Genomic DNA, 23,327 nt, shown 5'->3' with positions numbered 1-23,327 from the left:
CAGTCCTGAACAGATTAATGTGACCATTGCTGGTGTAGACCTAAGCCCCGCCCACTTACAACAGGAAGTGGTTTTTTCCACGTTTGAGGGTCATGCTTCTAAGCAAATGGTCCCAAACACTTGAGACTCCTCCAAAACATGTCAAACCCTTTCATGATGCCACAATAAAAACCTCAAGTCGCTACGCTAAACGGGACATGGCGAATGGCGGTCCAACGCCATGAAACAGGAAGTACCTGTGACCAAGCCATGGAACCTTGGACCGCCACCAAACTTGCCATGACTGATGACAGTAAGGCCCTGAACTAAGCCCCATTGAAACATTATGTAATAAATGGAGCATGTCTCCATAGCGCCCCCTACAAAATTTCAATCAATCAGCCCCGCCCACTACATGGACCGACATGAATAAAATTCAGCACAGTTAGAGAACCTGCCAGTACCTTCAAAAAAGTCTCTTGGACATATGGGCTAAATTCAACAGGAAGTCGGCCATTTTGAAAAAGGTGCCATTTTTGGGGTCATTTCTTTGCCATGCATTTTAAACAACTCCTCCTAGGGATATTGTCCAACTGACACCCAACTTGCACAGGATGCTCAGGAGGCATGTGTGATTTAAAGTTGTGTTATTTCTTCTAATAGAAGATTTAGTTTAGGAGGGGCGGTCCTCAAAGTTTGATGTCTCATTAAAAAAGACTTATTGCTAAAACTCCCACATAAAACAACATATCAGCACAGGAATCGACCCATTTGATGCCAGTCCCATGATGAACAAAAAGTACAATGCAATGATATGACTATGAATTAGCCCCACCCCTTGGCAACAACAAGTGTCTGATATCATGAACCAGGAAGTACCTGTAACAAAGCCATGAAATTGTTGATCTTCACCATACTTGCCATGAGTCATGACAGTTATCTCCTTAATAGAGTAAAATTACAATATAGTGGAGAAGATAGTAAATGGCTCCATAGCGCCCCCTACAATATTTCAATCAATCAGCCCCGCCCACTACATTGACTGACATGGATATGATTCGGGACACTTGTAGACCCTCCCAGTACCTTCAAAAAAGTCTCTTGGACATATGGGCTAAATCAAAGAGGAAGTCAGCCATTTTGAAAAAGGTGCCATTTTCGGGATCATTTCTGTCATTTGCTTTGCCATGCATTTTGAGGAAGTCCTGCTAAGAATTTTATCTAACTTTAACCCAAATGAGTCAGGATGCTCAAGAGGCATGTGTGATTAAAAGTTGTGTTAGTTCTTTTAATAGGGGATATCGTTTAGGAGAGGCGGGGCAGCAAAGCAGATGTGATGCAATGAAAAGGAAAACTGACATAACTCCCACATAAAACAACCGACCTGCACCAAATTTACTACAGATGATGCCAGTCATATCCTTCACATTTGTACATGTCAATAATTAGATGATAAGTTAGCCCCGCCCCTTGGTGACAGGAAAGGATCCTTCATAAGGCCTAAATGGCCTGAAGTGCAGTCTGGCTGCACTTTAGGTTGAGAGAGGCATGGGAAGGATGTTGCCAGGGGAGGCGGTGGCATTATGCCGAGCGGCGCCATGGTGCGAGGGCCTATATCACCGCTTGCGGTTTTAATTTAGTTTGTTTTGCTTACAAAAAAGCGTTACTTTGTATCCTCCTAAAATGTGAATATTTTACATCAGTTTTGAAGTTTGTTTTTCTTTAAATTACCATTTGTTTTTTTATATAATGGGAATATTAACAGGAATGAAATGATAAGTTTATATATTAGATTTTTCGGTGCTTTTTGTGATTTGATAGAAATGGAGATGACTGATACAATCCACATTTGGTGTTGTCCCATTTTGATCAATAGCTCTTGATTTAGATCAGTTCATCATTTTATTATGGTACAGTCTGAGATATTGGCAAACATCAAACTGCTTTAACTGAAGTGATATAATATATTAAAGTGAACCTTGTGATTTGCAGCCTGGAAACTACTTTAAATTTAATCATAAAAACTAAACCAATCAGAAGCCAGTAAGTCTGCTACTTTTATTTGAAATTCAACATTTCAAGTTATGATCGTTGGCAAACTGGCTGTTCTGTATCACCATGGATACCAGCAATCAATGATAAAACGTTCAATAAAGTGAAAAAAGCTCATTTAGTTTGGGTTACCAAATCATTCGTTTAACATCATATAAGTTTGGTTTTTAGTCTCTATTATGAAACATTCAAAAGAATTTAGACCTGATCTGATTGTCAAAACACACTGTAAACTTGTAAACAGCTACTAGACAAGCAACAAATGCCATTTAACATTCCTTAACAGTTGTGCATAAAACAATGTCTGAGATTATCTGCCCTGACATGGTTGACTTAACTCGCCTCTTTCTTCATATTTCAGCTTGTCATTCACAGCAGCCTGGTAAGTATCTAAGAACTAGTTATTCAATTTGTCACATTTACAATAGACACACTCAGTACATTGTATTCACATCCAGTGTTGTACCAACAACAGCCTTTCTTTGGAATTCAAAGAAAAGACTTAAACTGGGAGGGATGGTTGTTTAGATTGGGCCACTGCCAGGATCTGACACGTTCTCTGCCAGCATTGACTTTAGTGACCATGAAAAAAATAGTACAAATACTTTTATGGTCATCTATGTTAAAATCTGTAAAAGATTTTGATGCAGGGTATCAATGAACCCAGAGGTTTTTAAAGAACCATGATGCTCATGAACACTGCCATGGTCTTAAACCTTCTCTTATGATTAAATGGCTTTTATTTTACCTGCATGTGCAGAAAAAAAAAAACACTGGGAAACACACACTTGTTACACTGAAGAAGGATGTGCACTTCTTCCACCTTTTCATTTTGACCTATTCTTCTTCTGTTTCTCCAGCCTGTATCAGAGCTGTAGCTAACAACCATCGGATTGTCGGGGGCCAGGATGCATCCCCAGGAAGTTGGCCCTGGCAGGCTGTTTTGAACAAGCATGGCAGCTTTTTCTGTGGAGGGTCACTGATCACTGACCAATGGGTGCTGACGGCAGCTCACTGCATCACATAGTGAGGAGTCAATGTTGCATGTTTACATTTTCAGACGAGACAAGGAAACTTTCCAATGTCCTTATTTTAAAGATGCATTACATAAGATTTGCAGTTTTCTCAGTGATGTGCCTCCTATCAACAGCTAGTTTGGCATCCATCTTCATCTCACATGTGTTGTCAGCTCTTTCAAACCAGTAAAAGACCATTAGTCCAGACTAATCCAAAGACAACCCATCTATAAGTATCTCTAACGATTTCTAATGAATGTCAAATAAATTTAGCCTAAACCGACCACAGCATAGTGAGGGAAAGACGTTGATTGTCTTATCTTGTGACAATTTAAATATTAATGAGCTTTCTTTTTCCATTCAAGTTCTGACCTCAACCAAACAGTCGTCCATCTTGGTCTCCAAAACCTAACTGGTCCCAACCCCAATGAAATGGTTAAAACACTTGAAAACATCATCTGCCATCCTCAGTATGATTCCCTCACCATGGACAACGACATTTGTCTGCTGAAGCTTTCCTCTCCTGTCAGTTTTACTGACTACATCCAGCCAGTCTGCTTGGCCTCGGCAAACAGCACTTTCCATGACGGGACTTCCAGCTGGGTCACTGGATTTGGCGCCACTGGTAAGACGCAAATATTCTTTTTTTCTAGCGTGCCTACAAATGTCTAAGTTTTAAAATCTTCCCTTTTAGATTCTGGTTCCCAGCCTGAAACCCTGCAGGAGGTAGAAGTGCCCATTGTGGGAAACAACAGATGCAGATGCAACTACAGGGACAACACTGAAATCACAGAGAACATGATATGTGCAGGACTTGCAAACGGCGGGAAGGATTCATGTCAGGTCATTATACCTTTTTGTAATTTATATTTTCTTACTGTTTTGTCTGTAATATAATGCTAAAAAATCCTTGAACATTATACAAAGTTGCTTTTGGTGAGATAGTTAGGAAATGACGTATTGGCCTTTTATCTTTATATTTCGTTTACTTCCTGTAACCGTCCTCAGTAGGGTTACATGATGTTGTCAAGTGTACTGTATGAGCTTTCTTAGATTTTCAGCAGCAGACAACTCTGCCCCATGTTGTCCTGTAGAGGATGGTATCCCAGATGTGTGACAAGGTATGAGATCTTTCATGATGACAGTCATCCACTCAGAAAACAATACATACCCCTGTTGAAAATATTGAGACGGGTCATGATGACCATCAACAGCGATGACAGACCTTATACCTTGGAAAACACAAGTTCATTTCTTATCTGTCTTATCAAAAGTAACATTTATGTACTTCAACCTGAGGACAGTACACATGTCACTTGTTACCTTTCGTCTACACATTTCATTAATAAGCGCTAATATCTGACGGTAAACCAGGGCTGGGGACAACTTTATGCATTTAATTTCAGTCTGGTCATGCAGAGCAGAGATGATCACTTCATGTTCTGACTGCAGCTTTGAGTCCATTTGGACTGAGGTGGGCAGTGGCAGCGGCTGCTCCTCGGAGTTGCTAGAAGGGTCTTTAAATTTGCTACGTATAGCGCCAAAGTCTCAGTTGGCCAAGTTCTGACATGTGCATCAGTGTACCAGGAAACTGTGCACTTCCAGGCTGTTTGGAAGGCATACTTCAATATGTATATTATGGGGTGTAGTTTGACTCGTTAATTACAATTAATGAATTCAGAGAAATGAAGGCATTTAATCCCAGAACGTTTGTAGGTGGTCAGTTTCTTCATACACCGATTACACTGATGAGATTTCCACTGAAAACTTAGCACTTTGGTGTCATATTTAGTGATTTTTCAGAACCCTCTAGAGCAGTGGTTCCCAAACTTGTATTGCAGGGTCCCCTTTTCATCTACGACAACAATGTCAACCCCCCCGTAAAATAAGAATGGATAGTAAAACCGTGTCAGTTTTACTATCCATTCTTATTCTATGGTGTGAAACATTTTAATCCAGGAATCTCTGCAAACTACTTCAGGTGAGCTTTCAATGATTTTAACAGATTTCAACAGGTTTTATTTTTCTTTTCACAATGAAAAGTCTGTCAGTTTGGCTTCATACTTTATAGTGTCAGATGGTTACATACAACACACTGTGGTAAGCGTTTCTGTGGCGAGAGCCAAGAAACGCTTAAATGGTTAATTCAACAATGATATCACCCCGGTCACCTTGATCAAAACATAGGTTTAAAAAGAATTCACTGGATCAAATGGATTCCATACAAATTAATAGTAGTATTTTATTTAACAATTATTTAAAAAACCTATCTCCCCCCCCCCTTTTTTTAGCACAAGCAAAATGGCACAAGCAGGTTACTACCCTGTCAACAGATAGGAAGCTAAAAGGAACTCCAACACTTCACACACCCATATATATGAATATTCTTTTTGTCCTACACACAGGGAGACTCTGGGGGACCACTGGTGTCCAAACAAGACTTCTACTGGGTCCAGAGTGGAGTTGTGAGCTTTGGTATTGGCTGTGGCCTTCCTATGAGACCTGGGGTATACGCTCGTGTGTCTCAGTACCAGCGATGGATCAGTGACCATGTCACTGGCATGGAGCCAGGCTTTGTTTCCTTCGCTTCTTCAGGCTATGATGCCGACATGTTCTTTGTGTGTTCAACATCAACACCGCCCACCACCACCACTGACGGCAGCATATTTGGGAGAGGTGAAAACCTGGGCCACTTCACTCACTTCACCTCTCTCTCCGTTCTGGTCCTGGTGCTACACGTCTTTGTCAGCAGTGGTGGGATGTAAATGTAGGATGTTGACTCAAGCACTGTGCACAGCTCAGAAATACTTGTTCTATGCTGTACTTTGCTGTCATATCGCTCCATTACTCCTCTACAGCACTATAGTACCAGTTACTTCATTGGATGTCAGATGATTATTTCTATTTTAAATAGCATCAAAGTTTTCGCTATAGTTCAGAGAATAACACAAACACGGAGGGGTAACTAGAATGCAATCACTTCCTTGTTTTTCTGTATTGAATCAAACCATTTAGATCTGTTGTCGGATTTGAATTGATGTGCAATGATGTCCTGTTAGCTGCTTCATGTTCATTTGTCATTATCTGAAATGCACTGATTGTAATCTTTAAATAAATCATGTTTTGTGGGGGATTTCACATGCGGGCAACAGAAGAAACTGGAAAATCCAGTTTGTATGAGGTTTCACACAGAAGGAAAGATGAACAAGTTGGGTTGAACGATATGAAAGAACAACAAGGCTGATTAATATCCATAACTAAACAAAAGCACAGCAGGAACATCATTAAATCTCTTTTTAAAGAAGAGATCAGGGTTTTATGATATAATTTCTGACTTTAAATATCTTTCTTGCCGCTTGAATTGCAGTCTAATTCTTCTGCTGAATAATTTTTAGTTTTTCATGAAAATAGCTGTGGAAATAATGATCAAGTCTTTAAAATGGGATATCACTAGCAGTGTTGGGCACATTACTATAAAATAATTAACTTACTATAACGGTGTCACAGCATAATAAAACCAAAAATGGGAATAAAATAAAGACAAAGTCAAGTTTATCTGTACAGCACAGATCAACAACAGGCTGATTCAAAGTGTTTCACAGAGAAAATAAAAAGCATAATTAAAACTAAATCAAGAAAGTTAAAGGAGCCGATTTCTTTATTTGTGTTCTCATTGGTGCTGTTAGGGGTGTATTGTTACCTGGGCAGGTGACACATATAGGAGGAACACGTCACTAGTTGGGTAGATGTTTGGCCCAGAAGCCAAATGGTTTTTGACCGCAGGGCGCAACGTGTAAATGCCACAAGAATTTTGGAGATGAAATAAAAGATGGATGAACCTGAAACTAAGCAATCAGAATGAAGTCAATCACGGCACGTCAAAACATTCTCGGGCCAAGATGTCTCAGTGGCTTTGATTAGACTTAGCTCCTTCAAAAGTAAAGAAACTGAAAAAACATGAGATAAAAACTGAAAATAATGGCTAATTCCAGCTTAAACATGCAGATTTGAACGTAAAATGAACTTGAAATAACTGAATAAAAACTATGGAAATGCAGCTGAGAACTAGGGCTGGGTACCGAACTTTGGTTCTTTTATTACACCGACCGAAAAACTTCGATACTAAACAGTATCAAAATATGATGTGTCTGTCGGTGCCAAGTTTCGGTGCCTTTAAGGGTTAATAACAGGAACGAGAGCTGACAATGCTGCCGATGATTGGCTGTAATGCCACATGTGGTTCGGGCACATAGAGACAATACCGTGTGGTTACGCCCACAACAAGGTTCACGTGTATTTGTGTTGCTAACTATAGCGCGTGTGTTATCAAAGCAGGGAAAAAATGCCTCCCAGGTCAAAAGTGTGGCTCCATTTTAGCAAGATTGATGCCAACAGTGCGCGGTGCAATATTTGCCAAAAACAAATATTTGCTAAGGCTGGTAACACGACGAATTTGATGAAGCATTTGAATGTGCACGGAATCAATTTAAGGGCAGAAAGTTGCTCCGTGTTTGACTGCAAGAAGAGTGGACCGCATGCGTCGTCCTCACATCATTCAAGTCCGCCTGAGGACGTTGAAGAGACTGGGGGGCCTCCAAAACTTGCACCACCGGACCCCGTTTTACCCGAGCGGACCGACGACGGCGCTGTGTCTGGGATTTCAACAGGTAAGTTAACGTTTAGCAAAACTGGGCCAACGTTATGTTTGTTTACTTACGTTAACGTTACTGCAACTAAAAAGATGCACCGAGATGACTAAAATGTTACTTTATCACGTTCTGGATATATTGTTGTGTAGCTTTATTTTATGGCTATTGAGCTAGAAAGCTAACAAATGAACGACAGTGACTGATATTAGCATCTTTATAAGAGGTTATCTGTTAGGTCGGTCGATTGGTTGAAGAGTACATCTTATTTTAGGTGTGTTGTTTATTTTCTCCTCACAGAAACTGCTGATCCAGTTCACCATGGTGGGAGGAAGACAAGGCCAGCCAATGTGAATCCTTTCACACTGGCTGAAAAAGGAAAACTGTCCAAAGAAAAACAAGATGAGTGCCACAGGGCAGTTACAAACTTTATTGTTAAAGGTTTGCTGCCTTTTTCCACAGTGGAGGCTCCATGGTGGAGGTAAGTAAGCCTCAAAAGCTATTGTTGATTAGTTATCTCTCAGCTACAGCTTAGATAATGTTTTTTTTGTTGTTTTTTTTTACTTTTATAGTAAGCAGTAATAATAATACAACCATACGATCATTGATGTTTTGTGTTCCAATTTCAATTTAGGGAGATGATAAGGGCCCTAAACCCCAGATATCAGTCCCCCAGCAGAGACACTCTGTCAAATACACTCATACCTGCATGGTATGCAGTAGAGAAGGGAAATGTCAAGACAGAATTGCAAGACGTCAGGGATGTAGCTGTGACTGCAGATGGCTGGACCAGTGTGGCACAGGACCACTACCTGACTGTTTCAGTCCACTACGTGAGAGAGGGTGCCATGAAGGAGAAAATCCTGCATACCAGGGCAGTCTACACATCACAGACAGGGGCTGTAATAGCTGAGGAAATAGGGGATATTCTTGATGAATTTAATATCAAGGAAAAAGTTGTTGCCATTACTGTAGACAATGCAGCTAATATGGATGTAGCAGTAAAAAAAATGAGCATTCGAAAAATTGGCTGCTTTGCTCATACTCTAAACATTGCTGCTCAAAAGTTGTACACTATACCAGCAGTCTCCAGGTGGGCAGGAAGGATCAGAGCTATGGTGGTGTGGTTAAAGAGGTGTAGCTTGGCTAAACCTGTCCTAAAAGAGAAGCAGCATCTTCTCGGTAAGTCTGGAAATGGAAACAGACTAAAGTTGGAGCAAAATTCCATGGCTAAATCAGTTATTGAACTACTACTACTACTACACAAAGACAACCTATTTGACAACCAAACACATGCTCTCTCTAGGTCTTCCACAACATGCTGTCATTCTGGATGTGAAGAACAGGTGGAACAGCTTGTTTCTGATGGTGGAGCGATTTCTGGAGCAGTTCCCTGCTATCCAGGCAGCTTCCATGGACCCTCGTTTAAAAAAACCAATGGAGAAGGACAGGTATTGTAGATAAGGAAGTACATTGATATTACCTTATTCCATTTTCAATGTAAGCTAAAGTGCTCAAAAGGCTGTAGCTACAAAAAACAATGTGTACTTTTTTCAGACTGGAGAGACTTTCTGATGACGATTACAGAAAAGCAGAACAGTTTGTCAAAGTTATGAAGGTCCTCTATACGTCAACCATCTGCATCTCTGCTGAAAGGAGTCCAACTCTGGGCCAGATTCTACCCATCTTGGGGAAGCTCCAGCAGCACTTTACAGTCACTGATGAGGACTCTTCCTTTACACAGTCCATAAAGGAGAAGATCTGGGAAGACCTCTCAAAACGATACCGAGTGTGTAACAAAATTCTGATTTCTCTGTTGTTTTCATTAAATATACTCAAACAGACATAACTACTATAGCATGTTTTTGCTGTGCAGGATGAGAGCATCAAGCAGTTCTTAGAGGAGGGCACAGCCTTAGACCCGAGATTCAAGTCTAAAGTGGCCGATGGAGTGTGGACCAGATTGGAGGAGGAGCTCATGAGCAGAACCTCACAACAGGTGTTTATTGTTGTTGGTTGTATTCCTTTCCTCTTCCATTGTAGTATATCAGTGTATATGACTCATATAATCTATTGAATACAGAATGAGGGTGTAAAGACCAGGGTCCAGGCCCAGAACTTGAAACAGAACCTTGAAGACACCATTGCTGGTGACCATGTTAATGATGACTCCTCTGATGAAGACTGTACAGCTGCAGTAGCAACAGTGGTAATATAGCATGAATGTGTGTATGTATGTGTATATATATATATATATATATATATATATATATATATATACACATAATGTTATATATATAATTCCCCCATTTATTATTTTAAGGAAATTGACTGACACCAAGGCTGATTGTCTTTTGCTTCTCTTTTTTTTCCTTTTTTTTTTTTGTTTCCAGAAGAAGCCAAAGCTCTCTGCCCTTGAGGAGCTATTTGCTGACGAGGACATGGCAATTGAAAGGAGACAAGAGGATACTCTAACCACTGCACAGACAATTCAGAGAGAAATACAGCATTACAGGGATCTGCCATCCACCCTAACCTCAGTGAATCCAGTAACCTGGTGGTGGAATGTGAGGGATACTTTGCCAATATTATCAAACTTGGCAACTAGGTATCTTTGTGTGCAAGCATCATCCACACCCTCAGAGCGTACATTCTCTACTGCTGGGGACACCATCAGCCTGGAGCGTGCATGTCTCCTACCTGAGAAAGCAGACATGTTAATTTTCCTGAAAAAGAATTGCTAAGTAAAGCCTCACTAAAATTTGAGGGTGTTTAGTCTGCAGCAATGAGCACCAGATGCTGCTTTGTAACTTGTTTGCAACTGTTCTTTTGCACAAAAAATTTGCATTTAAATTGATGTTGGAAAACTGATTTTTGAGTGTGAGAAAGCCAAAGCTGAAAAATAAAACTCAGAATTTATTGATAATGTGTAATTTTATTTTTAAGTATCGAAAAAAGTATCGTTGATGAACCGGTATTGAAGTGAAGGTATCAGTACCGGTACCAGTATCGAAAAATTTTGAATGATACCCAGCCCTACTGAGAACATGAGGGTCTTTAAACAAATGGAGTGTTTCAGCTGATCTGAGGCTTACTAGGAGTTTGTTCCAGACATGTGGAGCAGAGAAGCTGAATGCAGATTCTCCATGTCTGGTTCTAACTCTGGGAGCTGATAAAAGACCAGATCCTGATGACCTGAGGAGACTGATAGTGGGACAGGAGGTCTCTGATGTATTTAAGGGTGCTTTAAAGGTTGGGGTTCTGTCTGGGTACTCCCGCTTCGTCCCACCGTCCATACCGGTTTGGTTGATTGGTGGTTCTAAATTGTCCCTAGGAGTGAGTGTGAATGGTTGGTTGTCTAGCCAAGGATTGGTAGGATGAGCTTGGACTAAGCAGTTGAGAAAATGACTGATGACCAAAATAATGTTTCCAAAGCAAGACTGAGCACAATTTCATTTTCTAAACAGCTCTTTATAAATACATTACTTCCTTGAAAAAATGTTTAATTTCAGAAAAACATTAATATTCCCATTTCTATTACACTGTATAAGAACAGTCTCACTGGGTTAGGGGTTAGGGGACTGTCTTATTTCAAAGCATGAAAGTAGGAAGCACTTAGTCTCAACAAAAACAGGTTTGACTGCTCCTTCTAAATAAAAAATTAGTACCTGTCTCACGTGGAAGAGTTTAAATATCTTTGGGTCTTGCTCACACCAGATGGCAAACTGGAACAAACTGGCCCTGGGCCAATTGGCAAAGCTTGTTAATGCTAATTGCCTGGTTTTTTTTTTTCCAAAGATCACCTATGGTCATCAAAATGAATTTATCAGAAGAAATATTACACTTTAAGTATCTTTGTAAAGTTTTTCAAATAGTATTTGACACTTCAGATAATAAATTATACCTTAAAATACTTAGAAAATAGGGTATAAGAGCGGTGGAATATCACTGGAGAAAACATTACATGGTAGACAGGAAACCATATGTTTAATCACAATAACATGAAATCAGAATTCAACAATATAATGAGGTGTAACTCGGGGGTCTTTTTTTTTGCTAACCAAAACATTTAATTTAGTATCTTAATAAAATTGTCTAATGACGATGTCAATTTGTTCAAAGGTTTTCTGCTTGCAGATGACTCTACGTTGCTTTTGTTTTTGGGAGAGGATTGCGCAAGTGTTAAATATCGTTTCTAAAGAGTTAGGAAACATTAAAAGATGGTTTTACTGCAATAAATCATGACTCAATCATATTACATTATATTCAGTATATCCAGTATATTCGGACAAAAGTATGCAAATAAAGCATCTGACCTAGAAATGTTAAAATGTAAGAGTAAACGAAAGTTTTAGGTGTTCGGACTGATCAAGTTTTGATGTATTATTTCTCTCTCTACAGAATAAAAGTTTCAGTGCATGTTTGTCTCATTCCTGTCTTCTCCACCCCAACCAGTTGAGGCAGATTACTGCGCGCCCTGAGTCATGTTCTGCCGGAGGCTTTTCTTTCCCGTTAAAGGTTTTTTTTTTTTTCTTTCGGCTGTCGCCTCGTGTATGATGAGGATGGGGGAGGGGACTGAAGTCATGATTTATTGCAATCTGTTGGTTTTCCATTTCTAGCTATTGATTACAAATTGGCTCGTATTGACGTGTCTGTAAAGTGTCATGCGATGACATGAGGCCACGCCAAAAAAATAAAGAAGGAATAAATTTAATTGAATAGAAATAATTTATAAATCATGTCAAATTAAAAATATTTATCGCAATTGCCATTCACAAACAAATTTATTAGATTGTAAAAATTATTCATTGTTTCATATCCAACCTCTTGTGTTGAAGTCTCGGGAAGTGCATGTAAAAGTTAGTATTTCTGTTAAACGAATTATTTTAATTGTCGGGACAAAGATGTTAAAAACTATTATCTTAAAAAAAAGAGGTATACATTATTTTCTAAAATAAATATATGTTGTAGTGATGCTTCTGTTGTGCTATGATGATTTAAAGCAGGGATTACAAACTCTGGTCCTCGAGGGCCGGTGTCCAAGTGTTCCTGCTTCAACACACCTGATTCAGATCAATTTGTACAGAGCTTGTCCAAATCTGACTTAGGTGTGTTGCAGCAGGGTCACTTGGAAGACCTGCAGGACACCAGCCCTCGAGGAGCAGGATTTGGTCCAGACAATGGATGAATGGGCTTTCAGCGTTTGGCCACTGCAACTTTGTGTAAAATTTGCACTTTAACAAGTCATACAAGTTTTAAGCATAGTTATGTGTCAGCTATTTTGACAATAGCAATGCATATGAATGTTTATTTGTTAGTGCTCAGGAATTTTTGCCTCTTCTTACAGAACAGGCGAAGTATGTAAATATATTCATGCAAACATCTCACTTGACTCTTTTATCTTGGTGTTATCTTGGATTTAATTTCTAAAACATTTCATCATGCCAATTTAGCATTAAGTTTACTTTTAGGGGAGCAGCCCCACAGTATCCAGTAAACTCATCTTTAATGAGATAAAACGGCCGAAAACAAGTGAATGCAGCGTGAAATGTCCTAACAGAATATGCAACCTTGTAAAATTTGTTTATTTTGTCAGGTATGAACCACAGTTTACCGGCCCAATATGTATGACAGGCAGTTGGAAAGTTATGAGAATGAGATTAGATATGTGGGAAAGCAAAGCAACTCTTAGATTTGGGTACATTGCATTTAAATATGTGTAATAAAAACAACAACAACAACAACAAAAAAAGTAACAAAAACACAGAAAAAATAACCACACCGAAAATGGTGCTGGGGAGGTTAAAATGAGAAAAATACTTAATGGAGAACGAGACCAGCACATTCATAAACAACTTTGGTGGCAGATGATCTTGTTATGTCAGCAGTAACACTGCACTGCATTGACTGCTCCTAAACCCAGCCTTCAAGACCAACATGTCTGACCTGATTTCTTTTCTGCTTCATGCTGCGTCTGTCAGGAAATGTGTTGATGACGATTGTTCAATGGGTGGAGCTGATCAGATTTTTAGTGTTTAATACGAGCAACACTGAACAGCTGTCAGTTAAAAATGACTCTCCAAAGCTTGGTGTGTGGGCTCACTGTGATCACCCTTCTGTTATGCAAAGGTAGGATCCAAGCTCCATTTTTATTCACATTCTTACACATTAATCTGTTTAAATGAGAAAAACATTGTTAAACTTGTTAAAATGCAAAGAAAGTTCTCAATATTCTGAACAATTATTTCTTTCTAATAGAATAATATATTATTTGATCTTGTAAAGGCTGATTTAAATGTGATTAAATCATAATAATGCAAAGGTCCGTTCAATATGGATAGAAAAAAAACAGGTGAAAGGTGAACTATTGTTTTTCATGCATTCAACATTTAGGCATAAAGTATATTGTATTATATATCATTATACTATACTATTATACTATCATTATCAGATGACCTCTGACAACACCCCCTCCCTCGCAGGAGCTCTAGATAGATAAACAGGGGTCTGCCAAGTTAACTTGTCATAAATGTAGCATGCATCGTCTGCATAGTTTCAGTAAGCAAAACAAAACAAAGGTGTGTTTCTAAAACAGAAGTAAACACAGTATAAGTATTTTACACCGACTATTTGGCTTTAAAGTCCTGCAAGATGGTTTCCTGAACATTTTTTTGAAAGATGCTGTTAATTACCACGTAGTTGATTCAGAGAGCCACCCTTCTCCTTTAAAGACAGTTTGTGATGGACAGCTTCTGTTATGACCTGCTGTCTTTGTGTAACGTAGAATCAAAAGCTGTGCAAGAGCTGCTAGCATGTTTATTATCTGTTTATTACATACTAAACAATGCTGCTTTGGGCTACAACATCTGCAGCCATTCAGCAGCAGATCTGGATGCTATTTGGCCACAAATGATATTATATATTTCTTCCAAGCTAGTTTTACATTGCTGTTGTTTTTGTGTATTTGTTGACAATCAATCACTAAAGAAAGAAAGAAGGAAAGAACATCTTTAACCAGACATGTGGAGGGGAAATTTCCTTTAACAGATAAAATTACTTCAACATTATCAGCAGAAACTTTCACTTGAAGTTTGCTTTGGCCGTACTGAACATTTGCTTGAAAAGAAAATCCTGTGAAGAAAACTAACTTGCAGGATATTTGGGGAAAGTCTGAATGAGAATTCTGTACATTCAAAGATTTTATCCATCAGTAGAGTTTATACATTTGGACAAGTGAACGTGTCGCAGAATGTTGTTTTGTCACTTTCTCTCTGGGCACGCGCTTGAAAATGCAAGTCATCATTGTTTGGCATGTGTGTGTTTGTGTTTCAGGTGGTAACGCTCAGCAGCCTGGTAAGCATCTAAAAGTTTTCCGTGTATTTTCATCTCAGTTGTTTTCTGTTTGCCTTCCACGAAATGCCGAGAACACCGGGTCTCATTCACCGCTGTTCTTACAAACAGTTTGGATTTGCTCTGAGTTAAGAACCAGAACAAGTGAACATGTTATGCTGATGACAGACGAGTCTACATAGACGTCGTCACCCCCCCCCCCCCCCCCCCCCCCCCCCCCCCCAGCCTATCGTCCAATCCAAACTCTGATCAAAAGAATGTGCCAGAACTTCCTTCAGTTAAATTAAGACAAAACAATCTTTACTTTTGTCGCCAATGAAGAAAACTTCAAATTCAGCACTTGGTTTCAGACAGCTTCAAGTTCAAACCCGACAACAAAGCCAGAGATCTGTTGTAGTCCTGGACTCAGACCTGGAAACCAGCAGTCCCATCGAGACAGTTGTGAAATTGGTTTTATTACTCAAAGAACATTTCAAGGATTACAGGATAAATTTATTGGTAGGATTTAGATTAAAAAAGAAAAACTTGTCTATCTTCAGTAGACTAGACTACAGGTCTCCCACAGCTGTGGTTAGTCCAGAACTCTGCTGCTCAAGTCCTCAGTAAGACCAAGAAAGTGGATCATGTAACTCAAGTCTTCAGATCTTTATGCTGCTTTTCCGCCTGTCAAAGAACTGACATGAAAATCCTGCTGGTAGATTAAAGCTCTGAATTGTTTGTCTGACATGACTTTATTCTGTTATCATCACAGGCATTCCTCATTTTTAACTGTTTTTATTTCTATTTATTTAGTTTGTTTTGCTTACAAAAAAGCGTTACTTTGTATCCTCCTAAAATGTGAATATTTTACATCAGTTTTGAAGTTTGTTTTTCTTTAAATTACCATTTGTTTTTTTATATAATGGGAATATTAACAGGAATGAAATAATAAGTTTATATATTAGATTTTTCGGTGCTTTTTGTGATTTGATAGAAATGGAGATGACTGATACAATCCACATTTGGTGTTGTCCCATATTGATCAATAGCTCTTGATTTAGATCAGTTCAATCATTTTATTATGGTACAGTCTGAGATATTGGCAAACATCAAACTGCTTTAACTGAAGTGATATAATATATTAAAGTGAACCTTGTGATTTGCAGCCTGGAAACTACTTTAAATTTAATCATAAAAACTAAACCAATCAGAAGCCAGTAAGTCTGCTACTTTTATTTGAAATTCAACATTTCAAGTTATGATCGTTGGCAAACTGGCTGTTCTGTATCACCATGGATACCAGCAATCAATGATAAAACGTTCAATAAAGTGAAAAAAGCTCATTTAGTTTGGGTTACCAAATCATTCGTTTAACATCATATAAGTTTGGTTTTTAGTCTCTATTATGAAACATTCAAAAGAATTTAGACCTGATCTGATTGTCAAAACACACTGTAAACTTGTAAACAGCTACTAGACAAGCAACAAATGCCATTTAACATTCCTTAACAGTTGTGCATAAAACAATGTCTGAGATTATCTGCCCTGACATGGTTGACTTAACTCGCCTCTTTCTTCATATTTAGGCCCGAGCACCTTGGCGGTGCGAAGGCCTATTGTATTTGCAGTGTTTATTATTATTATTAGGCCCGAGCACCTTGGCGGTGCGAAGGCCTATTGTATTTGCAGTGTTTATTATTTTTATTCGGACACTTCGCGTGCTTTTTTGGAGGCCTGAACGTGCTCGAAAACTCACCAAATTTTGCGTACCCCCCCAAGGGAATACGAAAAATTTGATATTTTGAGGTGCTCCAGAATGTTTGGGCGAAACTGAACGAGAGCGCCACCTATTTTAGGTGCCCCGCCACTGCATGTCGGTAATCTTTATGAAAATTCATACACATGATCAACATGACGGGGCGAAAAAAAAATCCTCTTAATGTCATGGTGAAATGTCGACAGGAAGGCGGCCATTTTAGGTCAAAGTCAATATTTTGGCGTTTTAGCACCTCGCATTTTAACGAACTCGTCCTAGAGCTTTTATCCCACTGAGCCACAAATTGCTCAGGATGTTCAGGAGGCATGTGTGATTAAATGTTGTGTTATTTCTTCTAATAGGAGACTTAGTTTACGAGGGGTGGGGCCTCAAAGTTTGATGTCTCGCCATGAAAAATTAAACAGATATAACTCCCACATAAAGCAACATTTCTGCACCAAATTTGCTAGATATGATGGCAGTCTCCTCCTACAGAGTTCTATATGTCAATATTTTGATTATGAAATAGCCACGCCCCCTGGAGGTCAAAAGTGTTGTTTTTTGCTCACACACCCATAACTCTGGCTTGGTGGACACCACATGGCCCAAATTCACTCAGGCATCACAAAACATGTCGGTGAAGAGATCTGGTAAAGGACGTTGCTCTACGCTGCACGGCGTGCCCGTGACGCCATGGCGAAGTTCCATGCGGCGGCGTGACATCATAAATCACTATAAAATTGTCAATTTTGATCTGATCACCCTAAAACTTATAGGGATTAATAAGGGATCAGTCCTGAACAGATTAATGTGACCATTGCTGGTGTAGACCTAAGCCCCGCCCACTTACAACAGGAAGTGGTTTTTTTCCACGTTTGAGGGTCATGCTTCTAAGCAAATGGTCCAAAACACTTGAGCCTCCTCCAAAACATGTCAAACCCTTTCATGATGCCACAATGAAAACCTCAAGTCGCTACGCTAAACGGGACATGGCGAATGGCGGTCCAACGCCATGAAACAGGAAGTACCTGTGACCAAGCCATGGAACCTTGGACCGCCACCAAACTTGCCATGACTGATGACAGTAAGGCCCTGAACTAAGCCCCATTGAAACATTATGGAATAAATGGAGCATGTCTCCATAGCGCCCTCTACAAAATTTCAATCAATCAGCCCCGCCCACTACATGGACCGACATGGATAAAATTCAGCACAGTTGTAGAAGCTTCCAGTACCTTCAAAAAAGTCTCTTGGACATATGGGCTAAATTCAACAGGAAGTCGGCCATTTTGAAAAAGGTGCCATTTTTGGGGTCATTTCTTTGCCATGCATTTTAAACAACTCCTCCTAGGGATATTGTCCAACTGACACCCAACTTGCACAGGATGCTCAGGAGGCATGTGTGATTTAAAGTTGTGTTATTTCTTCTAATAGAAGATTTAGTTTAGGAGGGGCGGGCCCTCAAAGTTTGATGTCTCATTAACAAAGACTTATTGCTAAAACTCCCACATAAAACAACATATCAGCACAGGAATCGACCCATTTGATGCCAGTCCCATGATGAACAAAAAGTACAATGCAATGATATGACTATGAATTAGCCCCACCCCTTGGCAACAACAAGTGTCTGATATCATGAACCAGGAAGTACCTGTAACAAAGCCATGAAATTGTTGATCTTCACCATACTTGCCATGAGTCATGACAGTTATGTCCTTAATAGAATAAAATTACAACATAGTGGAAAAGATAGTAAATGGCTCCATAGCGCCCCCTACAATATTTCAATCAATCAGCCCCGCCCACTACATGGACCGACATGGATAAAATTCAGCACAGTTGTAGAAGCTTCCAGTACCTTCAAAAAAGTCTCTTGGACATATGGGCTAAATTCAACAGGAAGTCGGCCATTTTGAAAAAGGTGCCATTTTTGGGGTCATTTCTTTGCCATGCATTTTAAACAACTCCTCCTAGGGATATTGTCCAACTGACACCCAACTTGCACAGGATGCTCAGGAGGCATGTGTGATTTAAAGTTGTGTTATTTCTTCTAATAGAAGATTTAGTTTAGGAGGGGCGGGCCCTCAAAGTTTGATGTCTCATTAACAAAGACTTATTGCTAAAACTCCCACATAAAACAACATATCAGCACAGGAATCGACCCATTTGATGCCAGTCCCATGATGAACAAAAAGTACAATGCAATGATATGACTATGAATTAGCCCCACCCCTTGGCAACAACAAGTGTCTGATATCATGAACCAGGAAGTACCTGTAACAAAGCCATGAAATTGTTGATCTTCACCATACTTGCCATGAGTCATGACAGTTATGTCCTTAATAGAATAAAATTACAACATAGTGGAAAAGATAGTAAATGGCTCCATAGCGCCCCCTACAATATTTCAATCAATCAGCCCCGCCCACTGCATTGACTGACATAGATATGATTCGGCACAGTTGTAGAACCTTCCAGTACCTTCAGAAAAGTCTCTTGGACATATGGGCTAAATCAAACAGGAAGTCGGCCATTTTGAAAAAGGTAACATATTTGGGGTCATTTTGTCATTTTCTTTGCCATGCATTTTGAGCAACTCCTCCTAAGAATTTTATTCAACTTTAACCCAAATGAGTCAGGATGCTCAAGAGGCATGTGTGATTAAAAGTTGTGCTATTTCTTTTAATAGGGGATATCGTTTAGGAGAGGCGGGGCAGCAAAGCAGATGTGATGCAACGACAAGGAAAACTGACATAACTCCCACAAAAAACAACCAACCTGCACCAAATTTGCTACAGATGATGCCAGTCATATCCTTCACATTTGTGCATGGCAATAAATAGATTATAAGTTAGCCCCGCCCCTTGGTGACAGGAAGTGACCCTTTATAAGGCCTAAATGGCCTGAAGTGCAGTCTGGCTGCACTTTAGGTTGAGAGAGGCATGGGAAGGATGTTGCCAGGGGAGGCGGTGGCATTATGCCGAGCGGCGCCATGGTGCGAGGGCCTACATCACCGCTTGCGGTTTTAATTTTTTAATTGGAACCTAATTTGTTTCTATCTCTAATAAAAAATTTGATTCTTCCCTTTTTTTTGCTCTCAAATAATTTTTGGTTTCAAATATAACTTTTTTGATTAGATAACAAAGATACAAATTTCTCTCCATACTCCCAGCCTTGAGGATCCATGCCTTAAATGACATAAAAAAATCTCTAAATCTGCAACCCAAAGCATCCTCGTACCTGCCAGTTGACCGAAGGGTCCTCCATCAGCTGCTTAAATTTCTGCTGGACGGCGTTTTGGAAAACATTCGTCTCGTATCTCTCGTTTCCAAACTGGCCTCTGAGAGCAGCCTCCGCTGGACTCAGCTGCAGAAACATCACCAGGTCGGGCTTCGGCAGCCCCACATCTGGCTGCTTGCACCACTCCAGAGAAAAACCCTGGAAACGGGAAAACACACCCTTCAGACACAAACTGATGCCAGCATTGACTGAAAGAAACCAACAACACTCACAATTTTAGCGCCGGTGAAAGCAGCTCCAGAGAAGGCGTAGCGATCCACGACGAGAGTGATCCCCTGCTCCAGCTTCTTCTTCATCGCAGGCCTGGAGGTTGGTATGAAAGGTTCCATTATAGATATTCTACCAACGTTAAAGAGGAAGCTTTCAGGATCAATAAGTCTGTGCATCTTAGTTTTAATGTCAACTGAAATAAAAGGAAGAATTTACATCCCAGCTGCAAAGGTGTGAAGCACCAACAGCCTTAACCATGGCTGTTGGTGCAACTCATTCTTAGTGTGGCTTGCATCTTTTCAAACTAAGCTAAATAGTTTCCCTGTAAACTTTAGACAAAAATACACAACTTATCAATACATAACTGGTAATCAAGCATATAAGCAATAAGTCAATCGCACAATAAGAAAAAATGTGTGCAATAAGTTTGCCGAACGCAATAATTTTTATTTGTCTTTCTTTTCTCTTGCTTATTCTCTCACTCTGGGTCAGAGTGAGCGTATACTGCTTTTGTTTTAAGGCAATATTAACTAAACATGGCAATACAACAATGTGGATTTGATATAGAACTTGCTGTGTTTATTTTTGTCATTTCTGTGCTGTAAAACTATTAATCTACAGATTGATTTATAGATCTACATGTAAGTATCAGCCATGTTTTTGTCCCATATTTGCATAATAAAATGACAACAAGTCATGGAGTACCACCACTTGTTTGTTCCACTTAAAGTACTGACTAAATGTAAACAGTTTCCAGTCTGAACTGTATCCCGTATTTTCCCACACCAGTTAAACAGACTGGTCTTACACCAGTTAAACAGACTGGTCTTACACCAGTTCCCAGCGGTTGGCAGAGAACAGCAGGTGCACCGTGTGGTCCTCCAGGTCGCTCCTCTTCTCCAGGTAGGAGCTGATCAGCTGTCCGATCTTTGTTGTCCTGTCTGTGAACACATCGTTAATACGAATTATCACACGCAGCAGGTTCATGTTGAACCCTGTCCAACAACAGTTCATGTTCATGTTGAACCTCCTCCAACAACAGTTCATGTTCATGTTGAACCCTCTCCAACAACAGTTCATGTTTATGTTGAACCCTCTCCAACAACAGTTCATGTTTATGTTGAACCCCCTCCAACACCAGTTCAGGTTCATGTTGAACCCCCTCCAACAACAGTTCAGGTTCATGTTGAACCTCCTCCAACAACAGTTCATGTTCATGTTGAACCCCCTCCAACAACAGTTCATGTTGAACCCTCTCCAACAACAGTTCATGTTTATGTTGAACCCCCTCCAACAACAGTTCATGTTCATGTTGAACCTCCTCCAACAACAGTTCAGGTTCATTTTGAACCCCCTCCAACAACAGTTCATGTTGAACCCCCTCCAACAACAGTTCAGGTTCATGTTTAACCCCCTCCAACAACAGTTCAGGTTCATGTTGAACCCCCTCCAACAACAGTTCAGGTTCATGTTGAACCCCCTCCAACAACAGTTCATGTTCATGTTGAACCCCCTCCAACACAGCCACCTACAACGACAGTTCATGTATAAACCCCCTCCAACAACAGTTCAGGTTCATGTTTAATCCCCTCCAACAACAGTTCATGTTGAACCCCCTCCAACACAGCCACCTACAACGACAGTTCATGTATAAACCCCCTCCAACAACAGTTCAGGTTCATGTTTAATCCCCTCCAACAACAGTTCATGTTGAACCCCCTCCAACAACAGTTCAGGTTCATGTTTAACCCCCTCCAACAACAGTTCAGGTTCATGTTGAACCCCCTCCAACAACAGTTCAGGTTCATGTTGAACCCCCTCCAACAACAGTTCATGTTCATGTTGAACCCCCTCCAACACAGCCACCTACAACGACAGTTCATGTATAAACCCCCTCCAACAACAGTTCAGGTTCATGTTTAATCCCCTCCAACAACAGTTCATGTTGAACCCCCTCCAACACAGCCACCTACAACGACAGTTCATGTATAAACCCCCTCCAACAACAGTTCAGGTTCATGTTTAATCCCCTCCAACAACAGTTCATGTTGAACCCCCTCCAACAACAGTTCATGTTCATGTTTAATCCCCTCCAACAACAGTTAAGGTTTATGTTTAACCCCCTCCAACAACAGTTCAGGTTCATGTTTAATCTCCTCCAACAACAGTTCATGTTTAATCCCCTCCAACAACAGTTCATGTTTGTTTAACCCCCTCCAACAACAGTTCATGTTCATGTTGAGCCACCTACAACACAGCCACCTACAATGACAGTTCATGTTAAACCCCCCTCCAACAACAGTTCATGTTGAACCCCCTCCAACAACAGTTCATGTTCATGTTGAACCTCCTCCAACAACAGTTCATGTTTGTTGAACCCCCTCCAACAACAGTTCATGTTCATGTTGAGCCACCTACAACACAGCCACCTACAACGACAGTTCATGTTTAACCCCCCTCCAACAACAGTTCATGTTCATGTTGAACCCCCTCCAACAACAGTTCATGTTCATGTTGAACCCCCTCCAACAACAGTTCAGGTTAATGTTGAACTCCCTCCAACAACAGTTCAGGTTCATGTTTAACCCCCTCCAACAACAGTTCAGGTTCATGTTGAACCCCCTCCAACAACAGTTCAGGTTCATGTTGAACCCCCTCTAACAACAGTTCAGGTTCGTGTTGAACCCCCTCCAACAACAGTTCAGGTTCATGTTGAACCCCCTCTAACAACAGTTCAGGTTCATGTTGAACCCCCTCTAACAACAGTTCATGTTTATGTTGAACCCCCTCCAACAACAGTTCATGTTCATGTTGAACCCCATCCAACAACAGTTCTTCTCACCGGGAAATCTCATCATCTCCGCCGGTCGGCCGCTTTCCTGCAGAGCTTGCACCAGTTTCTGACACTGCGTGGTTTTTCCAGCCCTGTCCATCCCTTCCAGCACAATAAGGGCGCCTCTTTTACACGCCATAAACACCCGCACTTTGCTTCAGTTTGAAAAGAAAAAGGGAATATAAACGTAGCTTCAGGCTTCGTCT

General features: G+C 40.2%; 2 protein-coding genes across 3 annotated transcripts in view; one reads left to right on the top strand and one right to left on the bottom strand.

Annotated features, from left to right (window-relative positions):
• The window catches only part of dtymk (deoxythymidylate kinase (thymidylate kinase)), a 126,141-nt gene extending 102,814 nt beyond the window's left edge, over positions 1-23,327 (bottom strand). For both annotated transcript variants that reach the window (XM_079245306.1, XM_079245305.1), the window contains exons 1-4: positions 23,131-23,327; positions 21,121-21,229; positions 20,291-20,381; positions 20,019-20,216 (exon numbers count right to left, since the gene is read on the bottom strand). In XM_079245306.1, coding sequence (XP_079101432.1) covers positions 20,019-20,216; positions 20,291-20,381; positions 21,121-21,229; positions 23,131-23,260 — 528 coding nt within the window. In that variant the 5' untranslated portion in view covers positions 23,261-23,327. The remainder of the gene's footprint in view (positions 1-20,018; positions 20,217-20,290; positions 20,382-21,120; positions 21,230-23,130) is intronic.
• Positions 2,332-5,812, top strand: LOC306759484 (serine protease 27-like; the record flags this gene model as incomplete). The annotated part of the gene is made up of 5 exons (XM_079245152.1): positions 2,332-2,413; positions 2,892-3,057; positions 3,413-3,672; positions 3,742-3,890; positions 5,453-5,812. The coding sequence occupies 5 exons, from the start codon at positions 2,332-2,334 to the stop codon at positions 5,810-5,812; spliced, it is 1,017 nt and encodes a 338-aa protein (XP_079101278.1).

Source organism: Telmatherina bonti (genome assembly GCF_933228915.1).
Source record: "Telmatherina bonti genome assembly, chromosome: 8".
Classification (NCBI taxonomy): Eukaryota; Metazoa; Chordata; class Actinopteri; order Atheriniformes; family Telmatherinidae; genus Telmatherina; species Telmatherina bonti.
The sequence above is the reverse complement of the archived record's forward strand: the minus strand, read 5'-3'. Positions and strand labels throughout refer to the sequence as shown.